Source organism: Electrona antarctica (assembly GCF_951216825.1).
Source record: "Electrona antarctica genome assembly, chromosome: 5".
Lineage (NCBI taxonomy): Eukaryota > Metazoa > Chordata > Actinopteri > Myctophiformes > Myctophidae > Electrona > Electrona antarctica.
Genome location: NC_136810.1, coordinates 25559558 through 25583427, shown reverse-complemented (window position 1 = coordinate 25583427; position 23870 = coordinate 25559558). Strand labels below are relative to the sequence as shown.

At 40.1% G+C, this 23870-nt stretch overlaps 3 protein-coding genes across 4 annotated transcripts; 1 reads left to right on the top strand and 2 right to left on the bottom strand.

Moving 5' to 3' along the window:
* Positions 1 to 24: 24 nt before the first annotated feature.
* On the bottom strand, positions 25 to 3977 carry rab19 (RAB19, member RAS oncogene family). Of its 2 annotated transcripts, XM_079500892.1 has the most exons (4): positions 3916 to 3977; positions 3061 to 3249; positions 2227 to 2410; positions 25 to 1716 (listed from the first exon to the last, which is right to left on the bottom strand). In XM_079500892.1, exons 1-4 carry the CDS (start codon positions 3964 to 3966, stop codon positions 1442 to 1444), a joined length of 699 nt encoding a protein of 232 aa, XP_079357018.1. In that variant the 5' UTR covers positions 3967 to 3977; the 3' UTR covers positions 25 to 1441. The 2 variants fall into 2 exon arrangements, with proteins under 2 accessions (XP_079357018.1, XP_079357017.1); XM_079500891.1 differs by lacking the exon at positions 3916 to 3977 and having other exon boundaries at positions 3061 to 3722.
* Positions 3978 to 5305: 1328 nt separating this feature from the next.
* Positions 5306 to 13194, bottom strand: ccdc34 (coiled-coil domain containing 34). The gene is made up of 7 exons (XM_079501780.1): positions 13019 to 13194; positions 10018 to 10296; positions 8870 to 8999; positions 8143 to 8250; positions 7739 to 7897; positions 6764 to 6893; positions 5306 to 5809 (listed from the first exon to the last, which is right to left on the bottom strand). Exons 2-7 carry the CDS (start codon positions 10278 to 10280, stop codon positions 5619 to 5621), a joined length of 981 nt encoding a protein of 326 aa, XP_079357906.1. The 5' UTR covers positions 10281 to 10296; positions 13019 to 13194; the 3' UTR covers positions 5306 to 5618.
* A 1954-nt stretch (positions 13195 to 15148) lies between these two features.
* Positions 15149 to 22489, top strand: slc15a5 (solute carrier family 15 member 5; the record flags this gene model as incomplete). Its single annotated transcript, XM_079502257.1, has 9 exons — positions 15149 to 15407; positions 16756 to 16978; positions 17701 to 17870; positions 18899 to 19119; positions 20129 to 20315; positions 20915 to 21103; positions 21708 to 21839; positions 21928 to 22036; positions 22321 to 22489. Exons 1-9 carry the CDS (start codon positions 15224 to 15226, stop codon positions 22487 to 22489), a joined length of 1584 nt encoding a protein of 527 aa, XP_079358383.1. The 5' UTR covers positions 15149 to 15223.
* Between the last annotated feature and the right edge of the window lie 1381 nt (positions 22490 to 23870).

Sequence of the window (23870 nt, the reverse complement as noted above, 5' to 3'; positions counted from 1 at the left end):
GTTCCCCCCCCCCCCCAATACAAACGGACTGCAAAAATATATCATAAATGAATAGTGAAACCAGATTAATTAAGGAAATATTATGCATACATGTACTCTATGTGTGCTATGTGTACTATGCAAACACATTTCAGTTGCAAAAAATAATAATAATAATTTGGGGACCCCCCAAAATAATTTGGCGACCCACGGGTTGAGAACCCCTGCCCTAGAGCCTAGGCCTATTGAGATGAATGGCTCAGACAAACAATTATTGTCACAACAACATTAGCAGCTTTGTAAGGATTGCAAAGCTATTTTGTGTCCATAATGATCACAGAGAAATTGTAACAATATGCAGTTTTACCTGTGAATATGGGATAACAGTGACTGATTGAACCCAACTGGCCATTGCTAATGCATCTTGCAATATACTACAGTGGATTGGGGAACTAATTCATACCGTAATAAGCCAAGAATGCAGATTGCAGTCCATGATGCACTGTAGTGCCAACTACCTTTCTGTTTGACCAACAGAAATGTTGCTCAGCCTTAACTAGCCACTACAAGAATTTAAGTTGTATCTTTTAAACAATTCAACACAAGTGTAAGAAGCTATATAGGCTATAGGCATTTTATCATACTGTAAATGAAATGCATGTTATAATAGGTTTATGTTCTCCAACGCAGACAACGTAATTTATTGCAATTTACAGACATTGTATTATCTTGATTATTGTTTTTGCACTAAAATAGTTTGGTGTATTTCAGCTGCCATGTAAATCCATACTAGCCTACTGTTGAAGAGCAGGGTTTTTAGTTCAGTATTTTTTTCAAGACTTTTATAACATCAAAGAGATTGTCATTTTATAACAAAACTGTTAGTAGTGACATACATTTCTGTGATATACTGTATACACAAGATGCGAGTTCTAAAAACAGATTGGCGCTATATCTGTACGAGTCGTGGTAATAATTGTTTTATAATTAAGCAATATTACACGAGAGGGGGTGGTTTAACGTCGTTAATGCACGCCTGCGATGCTGCAGGCGAGCAACACTACCAAAAAAGTGACATTTTAAAAAAAGTGACATTTTAAATCTAGATAACTTCGTTAGGAAAATCCACACACTGATATATGACCTAGATGTGGAACTGCGCTATAAAAGAAATGTCCCAGATTCAACACCAACAACAGGAAATGTGTCCAGTTTAAGTGTCCTTTGAGCAAGAAACCAGACCTGTGCTTGCTCGCTCACTCATTGTAAGTCGCTGAATTAAGGGTATCAACGAAGTGATTACATAAAAATAAAATGCCCTCAAAACCATTCATAAAACATGTTTCACCTTGTGTTTCCTTGGTGACCTTTGATCTTCTGTACACTGCCTTCTGTTACAGTCCAACACAAAAGTGCACTGTGTGATCACAGGTCCTTCTCCATTTTGGGCAGTTCGATTACCTCAACAACCACATTTCTTATGTGAGAATATGGGTCCATGTATTGGATGGGAGTTGTCGCCTATCTGGAAGTGAGGGAAGTCTTGGGCGGTCTCGTCTGTGACAATAGTGCCATTCCGGGCCATCAGCTCTCGGGCCATGAGGCTGAAGGCTACGTCCACATTCTGGGCCTCCTTGGCCGAGGTCTCCAGAGCAGCAAGCACACCTTTGTCTTCTGCCAGAGTGCATGCATCCTCGAATAACACCTGCCTCCGAGCATGGAGGTCTGATTTGTTACCTGCAAGGCACAAAAGGACTGGGTAGTGGAACATTCAAACAGAGTGGACACTGGACAGCTATTTGATTGGCTGTCAATTACGTAAATAATTGCTTCACCATGTAAGCTCTATATACTTCATCGTACAACAAATATTGTTCAGAACAATTGTAATCCCAGGCGTCTTGGTGGAGTCTCCAGGCTGTCACCAGCAACTGTTAACAGTTTAATTTCACTATGGCTAGAAGATTTTTTTTTAAAAAGTGACTATGATCAGGTTTCACTCTCCACTGCTATCTCCCCACACACATTATAAACAGCTGTAGAATTATGTGCTAAATCTACAAACAACAACAAAAAGATCTGTCATGGGGGTCCCTGGCACAACAATCTTTCCAAATGGGGGTCTGCAGCCAAATGCTGTATCAATTTGGGGAGTCCTTGAAATGAAAATGTTTAAGAAGCACTTTTGCAGTGTACTATAGTTATACTAGTCAGTTGATCCATTCATTCAGTTCCCGTTCTACCCACCAATGAGTACCATTACGATGCTGGCAGCTCCAAAGTGCTCCACCTCTTGGATCCAGTGGGGCACAGAGTCAAAGGTGGTGTGGCGTGTGATGTCATAAGCTACCATGGCTCCGTGGGCACTGCGGTAGTAACTCTGGGTGATTGTGCGGAAACGCTCCTGACCTGCTGTGTCCCATATTTGCATCTATAATGACACGTTAACAAAAGAGGTTATGATCAGGTTATGATCCAACATGGTTAGGATGGTTCAAGACTGGGTTTTATTCTGGTGAGTTCAGTTTAAATAATTAACATTGTAATAAAATGTGGTTATTTGTTGTTTTTGTTGTCTGTTCGAAAAGCAATAAAGAAATTTGTAAAAGAAAAGAAAGAAAATGTCAGCCTTCTTTTTGATAATTACTTGCCTGAACATAAAATACCACACCCTATAAGGTAATAAGATGTCTATGTTGAATAAACACATGCCCAGAAAGCTCACACACAAATGATATCACTTCCAATGGGCCACTTCTATTTCTTCAATGGGCCGACAGTAAGAAATTGAAAACTCTTAACTGATTATTTGCAAAGATATATTATATATATATATATATATATATAATATTAGACAACGGAGTGTAACCTTGCTTCATTAACTTAGGTTAATGCACCAGATGGTCAGACCACAGAGCATACATACCAAACTCTTATAGGTGTAGGAGGCTATGCCATCAACTCCTGTACGTTACACCTTGTGATATCAACCAGTCATTTGTGGTGGATTATAGTGAACACAGAATGCAGGTACACAAAGATTTTACTGCATATATCATTTACAAAATGCACTTCTCTTACCTTAATCTTCTTGCCATCAATATCCACGGTACGAACAGTAAAATCTACCCCAATAGTGTTCTGCTGCTTCTCCGCAAATGTGCCAGACTTGAAGCTCTGTACCACACACGTCTTGCCAACGTTCGAGTCTCCAACCAGGATGATTTTAAACAGAAAGTCAAAGGAGTCTTCCTGCTCTGGCCCCGTGTTCTGCATTGTGAAGGGAGTCATACGCAAGATGAGAATCAGACTAATGAACACCGGGTCCAGTCCTTGAGCCCTTAAGCAATGAAACTGGTTCCTTGTAAGTTGTGTCAATAATGATTGTGAGTATTTACATAAACAAAAGGGTTCACAAAAAGGGTACATTTGTTTCAGTTTTCCACAATGTCAACTGCAGAAGGATTTGTCCCATTCTGAGAAAATCCACAGCATTATTGTAAGAGGTTGTTGCAGAATTGCATACATTTCCACAATGCATCTAAAGCTAAATATAAATACAAATACATCTTCCAAATATAGTTGTTTGTGGTAGAATTTAGAAGAGTATCCTTCAAGCTTAATCCAAATCCCAGTCTGTGATACTGCGCATTGCAGACAGGCAGGCATTCCATGGGTAGCTATGACCTATCAAAATTCAAAAAGGAGTCGCTCTAACAGTCACATTCCATTTTTCTTGAGACAGTGCATTCAAAGCCAAAAATAGAAAAATCTGTTTCTTCATTCTGATTTTGTTTCCGTTCCAACATTACATTTATCAACCACATTCTTCAAGCATGGCTCTCTTGCCGTATGTGCCCTTTAAACTCAACCTCTGTTCTGGTCCCACCCAAAACCTTTCCCCCACTCACTGTACATGTAGGACACACCCCCTACCTGTCCGGGTAGGTGTGATTTCCAGTCGCTGGCCCACCTGCACCACTGCATCTTGGGATGTGAAGTGTGTTCAGGCTCTGTCAGGAGTATTAATTACTGGAAGAGCAAGGACAAAACAAGCACTGAGGAGATCATTGGCAAAAAGTATTGGATCTGACCAGGCACAGAACCTCTTTATTGACAGTCCAAGAGATGCGTCCAAATAGAATTACAACAGGTGTTGGATACAAAAAGGAAAATATCTATAAGTCTTCGATGTTTCCAGGGTAATTGTATTAAAGTACAATGTTTCAACAGGTCTTTGTCTGTTACTGTACAATGCGATGGTAGACATGTCTAGTTTCAAAACATACTTAAAATAAATTTAGATGTCTGTGTGGATATTTTTATTTTTTCCCCCACAACTTCTTTATTCCCATTTCTATACAAACGTCTGCAGATTGCATACATTTTAACACCACAAAATACAACATTGCGATGCACCAGCTCGGGCCTACTAGCACATTCTGTGAAATCAATAAAAGTTCACAGAAACACCTGGAAGGCGATACAGGCCCCAAGGTCTCGCCTTTTTCATTTTGTGATGCTTCCTGTGCAAACATCCCTGAGCAAACAGCTGAACCACTCCCTGTGCAGTTGAACTGTTCTTGACTAACAGCAAACACTTGACTCCTTTGACTTGACAGCTGTTCTCTGAACCCACGGCTGACATTATAATGGCCGAACCACATATACAGTAGACCCCCATTATTAGCCTGCCTGCCTGCCGCCGTCAACTCACACATTCCACGGCAGTCACTAACAAAAGATAAGGAGCCAAGTATAGAACGAGAACGAAAAACAAATCAAATAAAATTCAGGCAAATTTATTTTTACAGGCCTATGTTATATGGGTTAATCCAATCTAATGTAATTAAATTGTTTTTACCTCAGCGCTTCATACATTGGCTTCACAGTGAGATGTTAATGGAAAGATGAGAATGCAATAGCGAGTCCCACAGAGACCCTCTCCCCCAGTGCTTCTCTCCACCCACACACTCGTTTCTGTCGTCATCTCAGCCCACACGGGAACAAGGCACAACTGGACAGAGAACAATGTGCGAGTGTGAGGGGCCACTCCACCACCAGGCCTCAGCCAGTCACCACCGTCTTTTGTGTCCGTATTGTCAGTACTTTATCAAATGCAATGGAACGTGTTTTGCTACAATGCCATGAAAGGAGACGGTGGGGAAAAAATAAAAACAAAGGCGTTTTGATTGTACTCAAAATGTATCAACCTATGCGAGTCAAGCAAAGAAAGGCTTTTCTTTGTATCAACAAAATGTAAGCAAGACATTCTGATTATACAGACGTCAACAGTCATTTCAACAGTTAATTACTAAAAGACACAGTATTTTCTTTTCATTAAAAATATGGCACTGATGTATCATGTTCTAGTTAATCACTAGGGTTTACACTTGCCAAATGTAACAAAACAATATCAAATCTAGACAAAGTAGCATGTACTTCATCATCATCTTCAGCATTAGATCATAGCTGCCTCACTGATCAACAAGAGTCCAAAGGAATATGATGGTGAGTTGAATCTCGAGTGTTGTTTTTTTGTTCTGTGTTTTCTTTCCCATTTGTCATACGGCACAGTCGAGGAATAACCAGTAATTATTCCTAAAGTAATAGGTTATAAAAATCCTGTGAGTCCTGGGTCATCTCCTCACATTGTCTCTCAGTCTATAAGCAGTGCCACTGGGACATTGCCGATGTCTTGACTGACTCTGGGATTTCTGCTGCGAAGCAGTCTTCTTCTTGGGTGTTCCTTCTGGAAGAGGGACGTGGATCGGCTTCCATGGGATCGGGTTGCAGAAGCTTGGCGATGAGTAGCCTTTATCATAAGGACCTGGGTGAACACAATCAAATATGTTTCAATTTTAAAACCTGTATGAGTGACGTCTGAGGACATGGAATTCACTAGAGCAGCATTAAGCCTTAAAGATTAAGCCAGACTGATACAATTGCATACATGCAGTTCTACATGCATTTGAATAGAAACCTGTGGGGATGCCAACATATGCAAATGTGTCTTTTGTTTTCTCAACATTAGTTATTGTGTTATTGTGTATAATGAAAACATCCCCCCCTCAAAACATGTCTCAGTCATGAAAGACCACACAAGGTTCCCTCCTTTTCACACACTGCTGTATGGCTTTTGATGCTAAGCAATGGTAAACAATGGTACACATTTGTTTACATTGGTTAAACACTAACAGCGGACTGGAAGATGGCACCTTTAGAAGTTACAAATGGACACTCCTTGTAATCTATTTTCTCTGGCTTTTAATCCCATCCGAGTCCATCTAATGTTTGTTTTACTTTAGCTTTCTTTGTTTTTATCCGTCATGCTTATACAGTATGTTTCCTGTGATCTTGTCGATATTTCTCATATTGTGTTTCTTGCTTGTTCTGCCTCTGTACAGCACTTTGGTCAATCTTGGTTGTTTTAAACGTGCTCTATAAATAGTTTGATTTGATTTTGATTTGATTTGCAATAAGATGCAGGGATATCTGAAGGTGACCATGGAAATAGAATAGAAACTAACGAACCCCTGAGCTAGAGGGAGGGAGCATGGTTGACTGTTTTGGCTGAATGCCATAGGTAATTAAAATGCAAGTTTTTAAAATTATTTCTTAATTCACCCTGAAACAGCTTGCTTGGTGATTAGGTGGGCAGGTCGTCCGTCACACAGAACTCTGAACTAAAACAAAAAGTCTTATTCAAACTGCCCTTTGTGTTCTATCTTAAAAGAGTGTTAGTTAATAGTTATTAATTCCCATGTTATTATATTGATCTTACTTCTCGGGTAACATGGTGACTTGGGACTAGTTTTGCACTTTTCATCAGTATTTTCTAGCCATTCCTTAAACTTCTTCTCTGCGTTCTTTCGTCGTTCACGTTCCTCGTCCTCTTTCTTGGCAGCGTCCTCCTGTTCAACAACAACAGAATCTCAATAGAATCATTTAGATGTAGTGCATCTTCAGTTCAGTATCTACAGATAGAATCGCTCTAACTAGATGCAACTAATGCCATCTTTTTGGGTCCAACGCCAATCCCGATTTTGGAGAGATCTAGACCGTTGATGTTTTGAACGATTTCTTTGACCTATATTTAATATTTTATTTTGGGAAAATAAAGAAGGGGATAAAAAAGTCAAAAATCTTTAAATCAATTTGAAAGACTTAGATTTGATTCAATGTATTTGTTATTTGAAAAGTGAAAACATATGCAAACAAAATAATCACTAATAACGAAATACCTGAAAATACACAAACTGAATTTTATTTGATTTAACATAACATAACATTAACATTTTTATTTTTAAAGGTTAAAAATCGGGACACCATGGCTGCATAATTACTAATACCGATGTCGTCACTAAAGTCGAATAGCGGCCAATATATCGGCCGGGCTCTAGCATTAACTGCCCATTATACAACAGGTAGTTTTGAGGCTAGCAGTTTGCATGGGATGTAGTGGTCGTAGTGGCTAAATCTGACATTAGACAATTATGAATTTCTATCGAATATCTTAGTTAATACTTAATAGTTACAATGAAATTGAGTTGCCGTTTTAAGGGTTTTAACTGTGATGTAATCGCAATATTACACTTGAGGGTGTGCATTACCTAAATTATTGGCACTTCAGTGCTGCTTATGGAACGAGGCTAAAGCCTCGTTCCTGCAGCAACGCTGTCGTGCCAATAATCACGGTAAAGCACACCCTCTCGTGTATGTATCGTTCATTATTGCTCAATAACAAACCCCTTCATACCTTTTCCTTCTTTTCTTTGTGCTGTTTTTCCTGGTTCTTCTTATGGAGCCATTCTTTGTACTTGTGCTGTGCCCTCTGTTCAGTGTGCCTCTGCTTCACCTGTTGCCTCTGAATCTCCTCTTCCTCTCTGTTCTGCTGCAGCTGTGTCTCTTGCCTCTTCTGTCAGGACAAAAATTAAATATACACCATACATTGTATGTATTGCAATCTAAGCAAGGCCAGAGATATCTATGCAATAGGCGAAGCTAGGGCCGGGCAATTAACCGAAAATACATTGAAATTGATATTAAGAATTACTATTCTTAATATCAACACACACACACTAATCGCAAACGAGGTGAAAGTAATTGATTTGAAGTCATATCGCCCAGCCATAGCCTCAGCTGAAGAAGCAATTTGTCTACCAGGTCCGCCTTCATCATCAGCCATGCTTCGATCCTCTCTTCCACAACCTTCTTCTTCTGCTCCTGCTCTCTCTTCTCCTGCTCTTTTTTCTCCTTCAGCAGGCACTCCTATTTCACCACATAGAAAAACCACTGAGTCTCAGTTTCTGACCCCGGGTGTAAGAAGAACATGTCGCATGATAAAACGTAGGTTTGATATTATATTATAGTTTTCCTCAAATCTAATCTTTCAAAAAAGACCCCCAAAATAATATTTGGCCAAGGACCCCCAGCTGAAAATATGTTTTGCCACGGACCTCCATACAAGATTGTATTGTTAAACTGTTTCAAAAGTACATTTTGAAAATAGCACATCTACAAGCTCACAATGCATCGCATCACAGCTAGTTTCAAATAGCATAGTTTTTTGATGATATATTATATTACAGTAACTGATTTAGCTGGAACCCCACTTTGAGAACCACTGTTAAACACAAATGGTTGTCAACACAAAGGGGTGCCCACACTTTTTTGACTTGAGAGCTACTTTCAAAATGACCAGATCAACAACATTGACGCACCAAAAATATTATAGAGGTGGAAAATGGAATTGTTAGGGTTTTGTATAATTACTTTGTAATACTAGGCCTATACCCTCTTGAAAAGAAAGTAGGCATATTGCATTGTGGGTTTGAGACACTGATCTACCTTTTGGGCACCCCTGTATCTAGTGGTATCGTTAACTTACCTCCTCTGCTTTCATTCCCATTTTCACACGGTCATCTTTGGTTTTGTTCACCAGCCACAACTCCCAGGCACTGAGCGCTGGCGATACTGCAGTAGCTTGTTCCTCAACACGTGATTTTTGAAGTTCACACCTGAAACACAATCAACTCAGACAATAACCAGGCTGTATCTCCTTTACAACCCATTAAGACCTGAGGCCGATTCTACAACCGCATTCTGAAACAGTGATTCTCAGAATTCAAAATTATTTAACCTTTTTAAAGCACTTTTGCTTTTTTTTTTAAACAAATGTTCAAAATTAGTAGATGTACAAGCTTGTTGTGACACCGCTTTACCGGTTTTAATGGGTTAACTTAAATAAAAACACAATGACACATTGCTAGACCTTGTTGCCATAATGTAACTCCAAATATTGGAGAGATATCTTCAAAGGTTGTTCCAATTAGAAATTGATGGGATTCTACCAAAGTGTAATTTAGCTGTAAGCCCTATACACTGTACTTACTACTTAGTGGTACGACAAATACATCTACAAAAAATTGCCAATCTGCAGGCTCACAACGTGTAACGATGGAATGCACTGTGAGCTTGTAGATCTGTTTTAGATATTTATGAACTTGCCAATTTTCATCTTCAATGACATGCCCAAACCCAAATTTGTGACCCAAAAAGGTGAAAATAGAACTGTATTCGATTATTTACTTCTTACTACGCAAAATCTATTATGGTACAATAATTCAAAATCCATGATGATAATGATGAGAGCATGCCGAGCCCAACTCAATACATTAGTTATGACCACAGTCACAAATTAACCAGTACAGAATTTGAAAGTTACAATCCATACGTTTTATGTCGTCTACCCCGACTCTCGTAAGTGCAACTCCCGACCTAACACCTAGGATTCGAACCTGGGTCTCCCGCCTGGGAAACCAAAAGGAAATCACAAGCTTCAAGTTCAGACAGGGCTACTGGAGGCCAACCCCCACCGGAAACTAATCCGATGTACTCCCGAGCACACAGACACAGCTCTCGCTTTGGGTGTACAGAGATTGGATGGCCCTCAACAAGGTCCCCCTCACCCCATACTCCGCAGCACCTCCCACAGAAACCACGTCCAACATAGTCTAGCGCACGCACACACAGTACCTGACTGGGGAGATGGTGGGCCTTGGGTCGTCCTCAGACTGTCTGAGTGAGGTGTCTGGTTGAAGCTCTTCATCACTATCAAAGCTGTCATGGTAGATGGGAGACAGCAGGGAGAATGTGTCCTCGTCAGATGACAAATATTCGTCCACAGCCGTGGCTCTGTGGACGTCTTTGGCCCTGCTGCTGTACTTGAGAGGGGTCGAGCTGAAGCCCTTTGAGGCGGAGGCAGGAGAGGTTGGCATCTTCCCTTTAACTTCAGACATCACTGCTCAAAGGGAGCTGCAAAACCATTTGAACATCAAATCTTTTAACTTTGAGGGAGTACCGTACAAGTGGAACCAAATGCACCCTTGCTGGTCTGCAAATCTGAGAGTGGACAAATGGGGTCATCCCTATCTGCAGAGTGTTTGTTTCATAAAAGTCCACTGTAGACATGTTATGAGCTAGAAGAAATTAATTCAGTCATTTTTTTCTACATGTTGGAGTTTAGAAGCGCTCGTTGAAAGTGTGTATCACCTGTTTCGAATTTTCATATAATGCAGATAGCAGCAGCACATGTGCTTCCAAATTTCAACAAAATATCATCTGCACAGAATTTCTCTGCAATATAGCTCACAACATGTCTACGGTGGATTTGTATGAAACAAACACTTTGCAAATTGAAAGAGGATAATTCAAGCTTTGCGTACAGCTGCAATGTTGGTGAGTTTAACGTTGTTTAATACAATCAAATCAGACTTCTGTTTCAATGCATGGGCTGTCAATGGCTGGTGTTGCAACTCTAGATTCAACCCATTATAAAACCATCTAGTGTAATAGTGTTACAAATTGCGCTCAGTACACCCCAATGCATGCTCTCTTGTTGCGTGATCCAATCAGGAGAGAGAACCCATTATATTTTATAGTGTTACATTTCCAGTTTCACCTACACGTTTCATTACTTCCAATTCTAGCCCAGTACCGCAGTTGAAACATGACTGTCATAATGAATCATGACGAGCGTCAGGCGGTTGTGCCTAACGATGGCTATTCCAATTCCAATGTTTCCTGTTCATTTATTTTCTGTTTACTAAAGACCTGGGGCCTGTTTCACAAAACCTGAATTAACTAATCCAGGATTTAAGCCAAAACCAGTTTTGTTAAAGCGCAAATAACATGCATTTTAAAACTGCTTTAAATAATGAATAACATATTGTCTATGTCCCTCAAAGTTATTTCTAATGGTTTGAGCCTCAATCACCACTGATATAACCAGTCCTTGTCATTTCTTTCTGGACTTTGAAAGCAGTTTTAGCTGCAGTACCACAATGTCTTGAGGTGGTGGGGGTGCTGATATGCAGATTATTTAATATTTTAGTCATTATTATACTGATGCTAGATAAAACCAGGCTTGTTTCCATTCCATGCCAGCTTGGAAAATCAACAATGGTGAACATTGTAAACAAAGTGGAAATGCAAATTTGGAACTGAAGACTGAAGAAGAGGAGGAATTACACTACAACAAAGTAGTGACATTGATGACATCACGACGAGGACAAAATCAGTTGAGCTGTTCCTGAGAGCAATTTATGACAGTTGGCATCCTTAATAGTTGCATTACTGTCCCCTTCTGTATATCTCAGTACTATTCCACAGACTTACTGATACAAGGTCTTAAGCTTCTAAAATAAATACTACTGCTGCAATAAAGGGAAAATACTCAATAGTGGATAGACTGAATGCGTAACTACCCCAAAAATATAGTATACATTTAACCACTACTCTTAACTTAAAACTTCATAATGAAATCTAACAGAATTCTTAATATTGTAAGCATAATGCTATTGTAGCATCGTGATATTTGGCCATAACCACCTCTGAGGGAACTACCTTTGGGGAAGGGGGTTGTTGCCCATACTGGTGAACCGTGGGTCATGGGTTCAATCCTGGGGCGTTGCACTTCTTGGCCATTGGTGCGTGAAATGTTACAATGGTAATATGTTGTATAACGATGAGGAATGGTAACATTTAGTAATATTGTCACTTTTACAAAAAAGAAATAGGCCTACAAACAAAAAGGCGGGATGTATTTGATTCTTCTTAACAACTTGGACCTATTCTGGGGGAACATTCACCAAAAGTAGCTGATCTACAAGCTCACAAGCTGTCATGATGAGGTTGTGCAGCCTATATATTTTGGTTATTTGATTTTGTATATAGGGCTTAAATTAGTCTTTTAATGGCAATGTGTACCTATAATACTATATGATGTTTTAATTCAGACTAATAAAAAACAACGCAACATAAACCCTTAATTAATAATTGAATAAGTGGGGAAAAAATCATTGGTTTGTGATCAGATTATAACCTCACTGCTTAATGAACAGTAAATACATCAGGTTTAGGTTAAACTTGCTGTTAGCCTGGTCCACAGTATTAGTGGTGTCCATGGTAACAAATGTGGCATTGCTTCAGGAAACCGAGTCAAGCCTCAACATATCCAGGTTAACTGGTTAAATTAATCTGGCAAGATTAACTAGCTTTCATGAAACAGGTTAATCGCTGATCCAGGGTATATTAAACCAGGATTTCTGTTAAACCCCGGTTTAAACCCTAATTAATACAACAGGGAACCCCTTTGAACCATAGAGTTAGCCATTTTAGCATAGCATAGTTATAGTTAGCAATGATTTAAGTAGTTAACACATCTTTGAACAAATGTAAATACATTCCTTACAGCACCTTCAGTATTTTGACGAACGGGTAGCGTATAATAGCGTTAAGATGATCAAAGTATCGATACAGTTTTGTTAGTTTGCTTGTTTTACGTTTAACGCCCGCCCGCCCAGTTAACGAAGCTGCAGTTGTTTTTAGCCTGTGCTAAAAACATCAAGCCAAGTTTAGCTTGTCTTTAATTGCTATTACATCACGTCTTCTTGGAAGTTGTTATGCGGGTCATACATTGTATGTCAGTGTACATGCATGCAACGTGTACATTTAATCAATAACCAATGTTTGTTACCTCCGATTCAAGCAAATCGTCCCCTCTCTCCTCAACTCTGGTAGTCTATGAGAGTAGATAGTTTCCCTGGATCCACAACAAAACGCAACAGTTTTCCCATAATTCCTTACGGCTCCACGCTTAAACGCTTAAACTGACACCGTAACCTTAGCGACAGTTGACGCCTACCCGTTTTCTTACTGCGAGGGAAAATTCTCTCTCTCTCTCTCTCTCTCTCTCTCAAGAAGACCCTGGCCTGCACTGGGTATTCAACTGGCGGCCCGCGGAGCGCCCCCTAGTGGCCCTTGGAACAATTTCCCCAAAAAAAGGGAAAAGAGAGAGAGAGTGCTAATGAAAGTTACAGGTATGGTGTGTGCGATATGAATTTAAGTGTGTGTGAGATTATCATAATGACAGCAATCCTTAATCATATTCCATCATATTCAAGGGCCTTTTGAGAGAAATGAGACAGACACCACAAGTCACTTTAGACTATACTGTGTGTGTGTGTGTGTGTGTGTGTGTGTGTGTGTGTGTGTGTGTGTGTGTGTGTGTGTGTGTGTGTGTGTGTGTGTGTGTGTGTGTGTGTGTGTGTGTGTGTGTGTGTGTGTGTGTTTGTTTCTAGCTGGTGCTCATTGACACTTGTTAATGTCAAGGCAATTATGTTTTTGCACTGTCAAATAGGTCTACATCTATTTTAAGGTATATACTTGTATATAGACATATATCACCCTGTGCTCATACTGTACACAAATGTAAATTACATACATCTTTATGTTTGAACACAACATGGATTTTGAGAACCCACAAATTGTCACGCTTCGTGCGTACACTGTGCGGCCCCCCACACATCATTCTACAGTTGTGGCCCCCGGCTTAATCTAGTTGAATACCCCATTGTCCTTTTTGGGTTTTTAAACAAATACTGACAGCTCAATACCTTTCTCAATAATGTGATTGTGAGTGTCTGAGTGACTACCAGGACTTCCTTTAATAGGAACGTGTTGATAGCCTACTGAATGACATATCTGTCAGCAGTCTGTTTTTCTTTGTATTTGTACAGTCATGCAACCTGTAATTAATATCTGAGGAAATTGTTGTTGATCTAACTCTGGCCCTGACTGGATCTGGGTGGTCCAGTCCACTGAGCCCAGCCATGTTCTTGATCTAAAACACACTTCACACGATCAGTCTAATTGGCAGCACCTCCTTGATGTAAGCCAAAATGAACTCTCATGTTGGAAGACTGCTTTCACAAAGGTGTGTGACATTTTTTAGGTGTTTGTAATAACCTCTGACACGAATTCACTCAATTCAGTTAGCTGTCCCATCGCATCGGCTACTTTCTAACCTGGCATAGTGGCATAGAATAGCTTTTGTTTACTCAGATATATTGTTTCATTATCATCTGACTAAACTTAGTGCAAATAATGCCTCTGAATTCTAGACAGACATCATTACTATTAGGCCAGTGTCCTCTCCTTCACTCCTAAGTGCTAAATGTACACAAAACTAGTCCAACTGCACATACAAATCAACTGGGGGGATGTGTCTCTACCCTGAACCCTGAAGGATGGATAGACAACACCCAAGAGTTTTAGGATCACAAAGTTCTTTATTTCGGCAAATAATAAATTATATTATATATTATTAGATTAACTTCATTTACAACACATCTAGTGTGTGCATTTACTTGCAATTAAATCAGCCATCAGCCAACCATCAGCCAACCAGGCCACAGGTGACAAGTTTGCGTCATTTTGTCTACATGTATACCAACTATCTCTGAGTGCCACCACATAAATAACTTAAGACACCTTCAGAAACAATAAGTGGCACGTGCATGATTCATGCACATGCCACTTATTCGACTGTGCTTTTGATCTGCTTTCCAGGACCAGGGCACTCACAGGAAGGTGACAAATTCCAGCCATGAGCTCTGCAGTCATTCTGTGGGCCCTACCACACAAGGGCAAGAGTTCTCATTCAGAGCACTTCTTTCCCCCTACGAAGCAAGGAGCCAAGCTAGCAGCTGGAGCAGACACTATGGTAGCAGCATGGGACCTCCAAGCGATGTCTGAGGGCAACCGCCATCTGCGTCGGCTCTCCAAGACTCCACTCCCCGACCTCAAACCTCACCTACAGCGCCGAAAGTCCCGCAAGAAAGTTCAAGTTATCATCTGCGTTCTGTTAGTGGAGCTGTGTGAGAGGTTCACCTTCTTTGGGATGGTGTGCAACATGATCCTTTTCTGCACCGTCAAGCTTGGGTATGACAACTACCTGGCTGCCACCGTCAGCCTCTGCTTCATCGGAGCCAGCACCCTCACCCCTGTTCTGGTCGGCTGGTTTGCAGAAACCTGCTTAGGAAGGACCAAAGTGCTCTACGTGTGTGCTTTCCTTCATTTCTTTGGTAAGACACAATGGAATTTAAATGTTGGTTGTTGTAACTTTTACATGTTTTTTTTTCATCTGATTGAACCTATATTGCCGGGGAAACAATACCATCAAGGAACTGTTTGTATTCATGTATAAGAAACAATGTGAGACACATTAATTGTTGTGTAGGCCTACTTAAGTGTTTATTCTGAGCTGTGTCAAATCTGAGTCAAAACGTACATATATTTATATTAGTGGGTTGTTGTTCACAGATGAATCATTCTGAACCACAGGGTGGTGGCCTGAAACCTATAATCTCTATCTTTACAAAAGCTTTATTAATCATACAATCTCCTCTTTGGTGTAAGCTTCATCCAAGAGATAAACCAATTTCAACCTGGCATCCACAATAACACAATAGCATCCACAAGCTCACAGTGTCACAGGAGACCACAGTATGATCAGTGTCCATGACCATAACATCAAACAGGTCCCGTCGTATAAATACCTGGGAGTACAGATCGATGAGGACCTGAGCTGGCACATGCATGTTACAACACTGTGTTCTAAGATACACCAGCGTCTACACTTTCTCAGAAGACTTAGGCTCTTTGGAGTCAGTGTAAATATCATGTTGACCTTTTACAGAGCTAGCATAGAGTCAATCCTAAAATACGGTGTGTCCAGCTGGTTTGGCAATCTAACTGTGAAGTACAAATCTCAAATAAGTAGGCTAGCAAACATGGCTGGGCAGATCATGGGCATGTCCACCCCCCCCCCCCCCCCCCCCCCCCCCCCCCCTCACTCCTCAGGCCATCTTTGAACAAGCAGTGTTGAGACAAGCTCAGAATATTGTATCTGACCCCTTGCATGTGTTGTACCGAGAGTATGAGCTAATGCCATCCGGTAGGAGGTATAGAACTCCACGGTATGTGTATAATAGATTTAAACACTCTTTTGTTCCCCTGTCAATCAAAATGCTCAATCAGAGATTGCCGAATGCACTTTACTGACTCAGAGATTCAGGGATTGCCAAAAGCACTTTATTGACTAGTTGCACTTTATCAAGGGAATGTGTGCAATATCTCTGTTTTGTGTATGTTGGGGTGTTTCATGGTGTTTTTCCTTTTTGTATGTGAACGTGTCTGTTATTTGTATGCAGCTGTGACTGTCTCCAAGACAAATTTCTCCCAAGGGAGACAAATAAAGACAACCTTGAACCTTGAACCTTGTCAGCTTGTGTGTATTTCCACTATTCATCATGACAAAGTATACAGTATAGTGGTAACCATCCACACGCCTCTCTACCTGCACAAACATTTCAGTTCGTTGTTTAGATCCAAGATATCATCAACCTCCACCTGCCCCATTTCACTTTCTAGGAACAGCCATGCTCCCTGTGGTGGCGTTCCCATTCGAGGACTTCTACATTGACAATCATCATATGACTCACCAACTGGAGCCACGGGAGCAGAAGATCTTATTCTACACTGGCCTCCTGGCAGCTGCACTGGGCATCGGGGGCATCCGGGCCATCCTCTGCCCCATGGGGGCATACAGCCTGCAGAGCTACAACCAGCACCAGCTCCTGTCCTTCTTCAACTGGTGAGTGATGTTGTCTCCTACCATTCAGACATTTTCTGTTTTCTGGTCATCTGGCTTGCACTCTGATGCATCCACATGTGGGATTGCTACATTTTTGCATTTCTCGTATCAACAGTGAGAGATAAATAAAAACAAATTTAAAGCAAATAATATTAAATAAGAACAAAATGTAGGGCAAAAATCCAAGGCAATCTTCATGGAGTCATTTTTTTTTAAAAGGTGGCCTTCATTATGTCTGTCCTGACTCCTGATGAAAGCCGCCTTTGGGCCGAATAGGATTTTGTAACTGTTTCATTATATTATGTTGTATGTATTATTTAACTTCATACAGAGTGCTTTGTACTCATTGTGTTTTTTGTTTGTCAATCGTTTTGATCCAAAGAGCACCTTTCAATTACTCTTCACAATTACACCCTCCTTTTTTCTATTAATTTAAAGAATTTTGAATATTCCTAGTCTATATCCTATGCAAACTCACAACTACACATGATACTTTGAGGGGCGCACCAATAGATCAATGAATAGTGCACTAACCATCTTTTTTTATTGTTCTGGTTGGTTTGATTCCGATTGGAGCATGTTTCCAGCTCTCTACTCTCAGTTTCCTGACATTTCCTGACCATCTTTAAAAAGTGTCAGATTCATGTCACTCATATCACTCTACTCTTCTCTATTGTTTGATGTCGTGTCGCCTAATTAGTACATTTTTCATTCCTCCAAAGGTTCTATTGGCTGGTCAACCTCAACTCCACGGTTGTATTTCTGGGTATTGCTTATATCCAGCAATCTGTGGCTAAAAACCTGGGCTTTCTCATCCCCTTCACCTCTGTGTTGCTGGCCCTCATCGCCATACACATGGTGCGCACCAAACTCACCTTCAATCCTAAGAAAGGTAACACACTGTGTACACAAAATGAAATGGTCATACTAAAAAGCTATACACTAGCTATAAGAATACATTATGAGAGCTTGTACGAAGAATAATTTCACCTGATGTGATAATAAAGTTGAAGTTAACACTAAACACACATGCTACAGTAACTACACATTCATCAGTGTTGGCAAAGTTATGTTAAAACAGACCTTCCCCAATTATGTAATAATTAATTACCTATTACTTTTTAAATTAAAAGTAACAAGGTATGTTACAATTTTACATTGTGTGTCATGTAATGCGTTATTACTTAAAATACAAAATTATAATATTAGACAATTTGTAAAATAATGCATTATATGACTTCATTACTCATGGAAGTAATGTTATGTAATGTGTTATCATTGACATACAATACATACCTGTTGATACCTACCGTCTCTATTCTGGGGGCGAAAATTCGGCGTCGACTAGAGTTGAGGTTCTAATTTTCAGGTTGAGACAAGATCTACAAGACAGACCCTACACGAGCCGCGTTACGAGCTTGTAGATCAGCTATTTTCACTACTCTACACTACTTATTTTTAATTTTTTTGTGACTTTCGCCTTTATTTTATATTTTTTATGGAGGGATAGACAGTAGGCTGACAGGAAATGGGGAGAGAGGTGACATGCAGTAAAGGCCGTCGGGATCGGGAGTCGAACCCACGGCACACTGGACTGCCAGACTGGATTACCAGCCAAGATGCCTGGACCGCTGAGCCACGGCCCAGGCCAATTATTATTATTTTATTGTATGGAAATTCTTAGATTTGTTTGTTTTAAAATGTATGAATTCTATATACTAGACCTGTACGTGCCCGTCGGCCACCGGCCTACTTGAGAACGATGCAACTGAATATATTATATATTTTTTTAAATGTAGGGAAACAGTGGACTAGAGGGAAATACTAGTGAACATACTGTAGCCCTGGGGGACCGCGGTCAACTAAGCACATATATACTGTTTTAAGGTGTAAGTGGTTAAGACTGAGTTTGTCTCACAGGGGGCTCCTTATTGACGACATTGGGAGTTTTCCTCAACTCTCTGAAGATGTGCTGTCTCCACTCCCGTCATCTGAGTGGGGACGTGGCCTCCTGGCTGGACCGGGCAAAAGAGAACAACGGCGGGCGCTACAGTGAGACGCATGTGGAGAATGTCAAAGTGCTGGCCAGGCTCTTCCCACTCTATGGCCTTCAGCTGCTGTACAAAGCCTGCATCACACAGGCAGGTCAATGGGAACGCACGCGTCTGGGTCATTCGTTACCATGCATACTGCAATCTGAAGCAGTGTTTGTTTTTTGGCAGCAAATTTTTATTTTAGTTTTAGTCATAGTCTCTTAGTTCTCATAGTTTTCATTTAGTTTTAGTCACATTTAGTCACCTGGAATGTTTTAGTGTTAGTCTAGTTTTAGTCGACTAAATGTCATAACATTTTAGTCCACTAAATCTACAGTTGATTTAGTCGACTAAAATGTATTTTGGCGGGCCTTGATGCCATCGTAATGACTGATTTTACACTTAGCCGATCTACAAGCTCACAACGCGTCGCGCTGAGACGCGTTGTCTGCTTGTAGATCTGCTATTTTCAGCATGCAACCAAGTGTAAAATGACTTATTCTGGATCTTTTGTCCACTAGTCCCTTCCTTTTTTAGACATTTTAGACTAGTTTTTATCTGTTGACGAAATGGTCAATACATTTAGTCTTAGTTTTAGTATAGCTTAGTTTTCATTTAGTTTTCGTCAGTGAAAAAAGGTAGTCGACGAACATTTTTCGTCTTAGTTTTAGTCGACAAAAACAACACTGATCTGAAGGATTGTTTTTGCTTGTATGTAATGTAGCCAGTGCTAGAAAGTGATTAAGTACATTTAATCAAGTGCTGTACACCATTTACTTTATAATTCAACTCCACTACTTCTCAGAGGCAAATAGTGTACTTTTTACTCCACTCAATCATTTGACAGCTTTAGTTTATAATACAAAACATGCATGAACTGATCAATTTTATGTATAATAGATTACGCTATACCCAGCAGCAGTGGCACATAGAGTAATTAAAATCAGCCCCAACTTTGCCAGCCACGACATTAAAGTGATGAACACATGAATTACTAAATAGTGAAATGTCAATATATTTTGATAGCAAAACTTAGTACAATTTTGAATACAGGACATTGACATTATAACAGAGACTATAACAGTAGTACTACTATAACTCCGGATTTTCCCCACAGATCCCCTCAAGTTACTACATTCAGACGATGAACTCCAACCTCCACCTGAATGGCTTCCTGCTGCCCATTGGTGCCATGAACGTGATCAGCATCCTCCCTCTGCTTCTCCTGGCCCCGTTGATAGAGTGTGTGACCACCTGGTACCTCTTCATGGACAAAACACCTCTGGCCCCAGTCAAAGTCATCGGTGTGTACTGTGTATACAGTATTAATTTAAGCACACCCACGTGCAGTAGTGCGTGCACAGACATTTAGAGGGGCAGGTGCTCAAGTGAAAAAAGGATGGAACCGGCCGGTTGCCTTAATAGTGTGAGATTATAGATGTTGGGGCATACATAATATATTAGAACCTTTTTTTTTTAAAATCAAGAATTGATCAATGTCACTATGGTCCACATACTGTCTGTACACTGTACCAAAAAAAGAAAATAATTGGGGGTTTTTTCGGTTTCTTTTTTTTCAAAGGGGCACATTGCTGTCCAGAGGGCAAGGGCAGGTGGTGCTCTAGCACCCCCTAGTGTCTATCTGTGCACGCTACTGAAAATACTCTCTTGTTAATTTAACCATTAGCAAATTAAACAGTGTACAAATCAGAGGAGTAATTTCATTAAAAAAGTGGCAACAAACTGGCTACTTTAGCCGATCTATAGAAGCTTGTGATGCAATGTGTTGAGAGCATGTAGCTATTTGTTTAAATAGAAAAGGCTAAACAGAAAATGAACTAAAACAATTCACCACCACAATACAGGTTGAAGAAATATGACCTTGTTTCATCTCTCTTTTCAGCCATCGGACATGTGTGTGCGGCCCTGTCAGTTCTGGTGGCTGGCCTCTCGGAGATGCACAGAAAGACCTACTCCCCAGTAGAGCAGGCCCTTTCTGGGAAGGTTCTGCAGGTGTCATCCATGCCTTGTTTCCAGCTGGCTCCCCAGTACATCCTACTTGGTCTGGCTGAGGCCTTGGTAACACCTGCCTGTGAGTGAAATGAATGGACTAAAAAGCCCGTTTATACCCATTCGTGTGTCTTGGACACATTTTGATGGGTCCCTTTATTATTTGTTTCCCACATTTCATTTTTAATTATTATTATTTCAAAAATAATAAATAAATAAATAGATAATCAAAAAACATTCCCAAAAAGGCCAACATTTTCATGAATTCAAAACAAATTAAATGATTTATTTGTTCAATTCCATAATTTAGAAAACAAATGTTTTGGTAGTAGTGAAAATCCGATCTACAAGCTCATAACACGGCACAAAGCAACACGTTGTGAGCTTGTAGATCTGCTAAAATGTCTAATTTCTGTTTGGGGTCATGGGCTAAAAGGTTTGGGAAACACCACTTGGAGTGTACTTTCAACAGGGAACAATTGTTTCCGTAGAATTACATGTACATAATTTATATGTCAAAGTATTGTCTTAAATCAAAATTTGCACCACATACAGCTACATTTTACTTGGTTGATCTGCCTTTTATACAAAATGGGAATTGATATCAAAGTAACAGTGCCACATTTCCACTACAGTATGTGGACTTTACTTTTCTTAATTGATCTCTTCTCTCTCTTCATTGGCAGGTTCTCTTATATCTTTCCAACTAACCCCTAGCCACATCAGAGGTATTTCTCTGCACTTTCTTACTTTGTCCTATGGAGGGGGCTGCTTCCTAGGAGCCTTCATCATTCAGCTGGTCTATCTGGTGTCTGGAGGTAAAATAAATAAATAAATACTTGTTTTAAAGTAAATACCCCAAACTGCTAATATAAGATGTTAATATCTTCACATTCTTTATTCAAGGTAACTTCTACCCAAATGTACTCCACGATGGGAACCTGGAGAGATTCTTCTTCTTTCTGGCCACGTTGATGGCTATTAACACTGTGATGTTTTGGAAAATGTCCTACAGGTATGATAGGCAGTATCACAACTCTGACTATAAGCATGCAATTCATACTATTATGTTTATTTGCACTAAAGACAAAAAATAATAACATATGCTTTGCAATATTAGTAGTTTATGTATTGCACCTTTGATTGTTATCCACATATTAGGATAGTGCGGTCTGTGCATCTCAGCTTGTGTGTTGCTGTATTGAAACAAATCATTTAAAAATGTATTATTTCATTTGAATAAATATGTTTTAATTGTTCCATCACACCCCATCCCTTTTGTCTCCCTGTGCTGTCCAGATATATAGACTTGAGTGTCCAGGGGAGAGGGCTGACCACCAGTCCATTGGCCGAGAAGCTGCTACATTACAAAGCCTGTTTAAGGTTCTATGACACCGTGGATCGCTCCTACACCCATGACTCCGTGGATCGCTCCTACACCCATGCCTCCATAGAGTCAATCCTGTGACTTTGTGGATCGCTATACCTCCATAAACCGATACTGTGAAACTGTGGATCACTCCTCCACAAAGCCTCCATAGAGTGAATACTGTGAGGTGAATCACTCCTACACCAATGCATATAGGGCATAGCAGTGGGCGGGGATTTCGGCTTCCACTGAAAAATCTCCAATTAATATTTCCCGTAGAGATATTTATATAAATTATTTTAAGCCTAGAATCAAGCCATCCAGGATTCTGGTGAATCGTGACTATAAAACTTTGATTCTGTTAAAATAATAATAATAATTTGAATCAAGCCCACTGCTATGCCCTATAGTCAATACTGTGGATCGCTCCTACACCAATGACTCCATAGAGTCAACACTGTGAATGGCTCCTACACCAATGCTGTCATTCAGTCCTGTGATGGCATTCCATTATTTAAATTGAGTAGTGCTGGCACTACGCTTATTATAATGTAAATATAACTGCTGAGAATGTTTGGCTTAACAGTATACATAAAATGTGTATATTTTTTAAATGTTGCTGTTGTTTGTAATATGTTCGACTTACAAACATATTACATTGCTTTTTTTGTTTTGTTTCATGATGAGCCTGGACCCTGACTGCATAATGCTGCTGCATATTGCATTACACTCCAATTGTACTGCACTGAATTAAAGAAAAATTACTATACCATTAAATGTCCTTATTTGTGTCATGCATCAACCCTCAAGCAATGTAACAACGCTGACCATTTTTCACTTTTTTGTATTTTTTGTTGTAATAAAGCCTGTGAAAAGAACCTGAACTAATTGCTTTCACCCACATTGTAATTACTGTATGTATAAAGAAAAGACCTTAGAACAAGGCTATAGATAGATAGATATTAAACTTGAAGGGAAAAAATCACACCCGTGTGGAAGTGAAGGGCGCTCTAATCATCGTACATCATCAAGAATGGTGGTCCCTTATTGGCCAAGGGTTCCCACCAACATACATGCCGATTTGCCGATTTGCTTTGACACATATGACGTAAATTCTCTGTTCATTGTCAATGGCAGTTTTAATGTTTGTTCAGATAACAAGGGACGTGGTGGGCCCATAATTCAGCCCGGGAAGTGGAGTTGCGGAGGCCTTCTGCCGACGAAACAAAACACCAACGAATCAAGGGCGTGCGAGCGCATTTTAGGTCACTTTAGGGTAGGCCCTTCAGTGACCTAACGGGCTGCGCTGCAGCCAGGATGGCTGAGAGCGGCTGCTGTGCACAACATTATTATGTCACAAAGCAACATGATTATATAGGCTGTTACCTTGTTAAAAGATAATTGTGTATCTTCGAAATTAAATGTTTTTTCTTTTTTTATATTTATTTAAAAAAAAAACGGCTGGCCCAGACCGGCCTGG

What these genes read in the sequence shown, in the direction of transcription:
- rab19 (XM_079500891.1), bottom strand. Translation starts at nt 3,408, where the DNA reads ATGTACCCTTTTTGTGAACCCTTTTGTTTATGTAAATACTCACAATCA. An exon ending in TTGATGGCAAGAAGATTAAG is followed by an intron (nt 2,411 to 3,060) that starts GTAAGAGAAGTG and finishes GTGTCATTATAG; the next exon opens with ATGCAAATATGGGACACAGC. An exon ending in CATCGTAATGGTACTCATTG is followed by an intron (nt 1,717 to 2,226) that starts GTGGGTAGAACG and finishes TGTGCCTTGCAG; the next exon opens with GTAACAAATCAGACCTCCAT.
- ccdc34 (XM_079501780.1), bottom strand. Translation starts at nt 10,280, where the DNA reads ATGTCTGAAGTTAAAGGGAAGATGCCAACCTCTCCTGCCTCCGCCTCA. An exon ending in TGGGAATGAAAGCAGAGGAG is followed by an intron (nt 8,251 to 8,869) that starts GTAAGTTAACGA and finishes GTGGTGAAATAG; the next exon opens with GAGTGCCTGCTGAAGGAGAA. An exon ending in GTCACCATGTTACCCGAGAA is followed by an intron (nt 5,810 to 6,763) that starts GTAAGATCAATA and finishes GTGTTCACCCAG; the next exon opens with GTCCTTATGATAAAGGCTAC.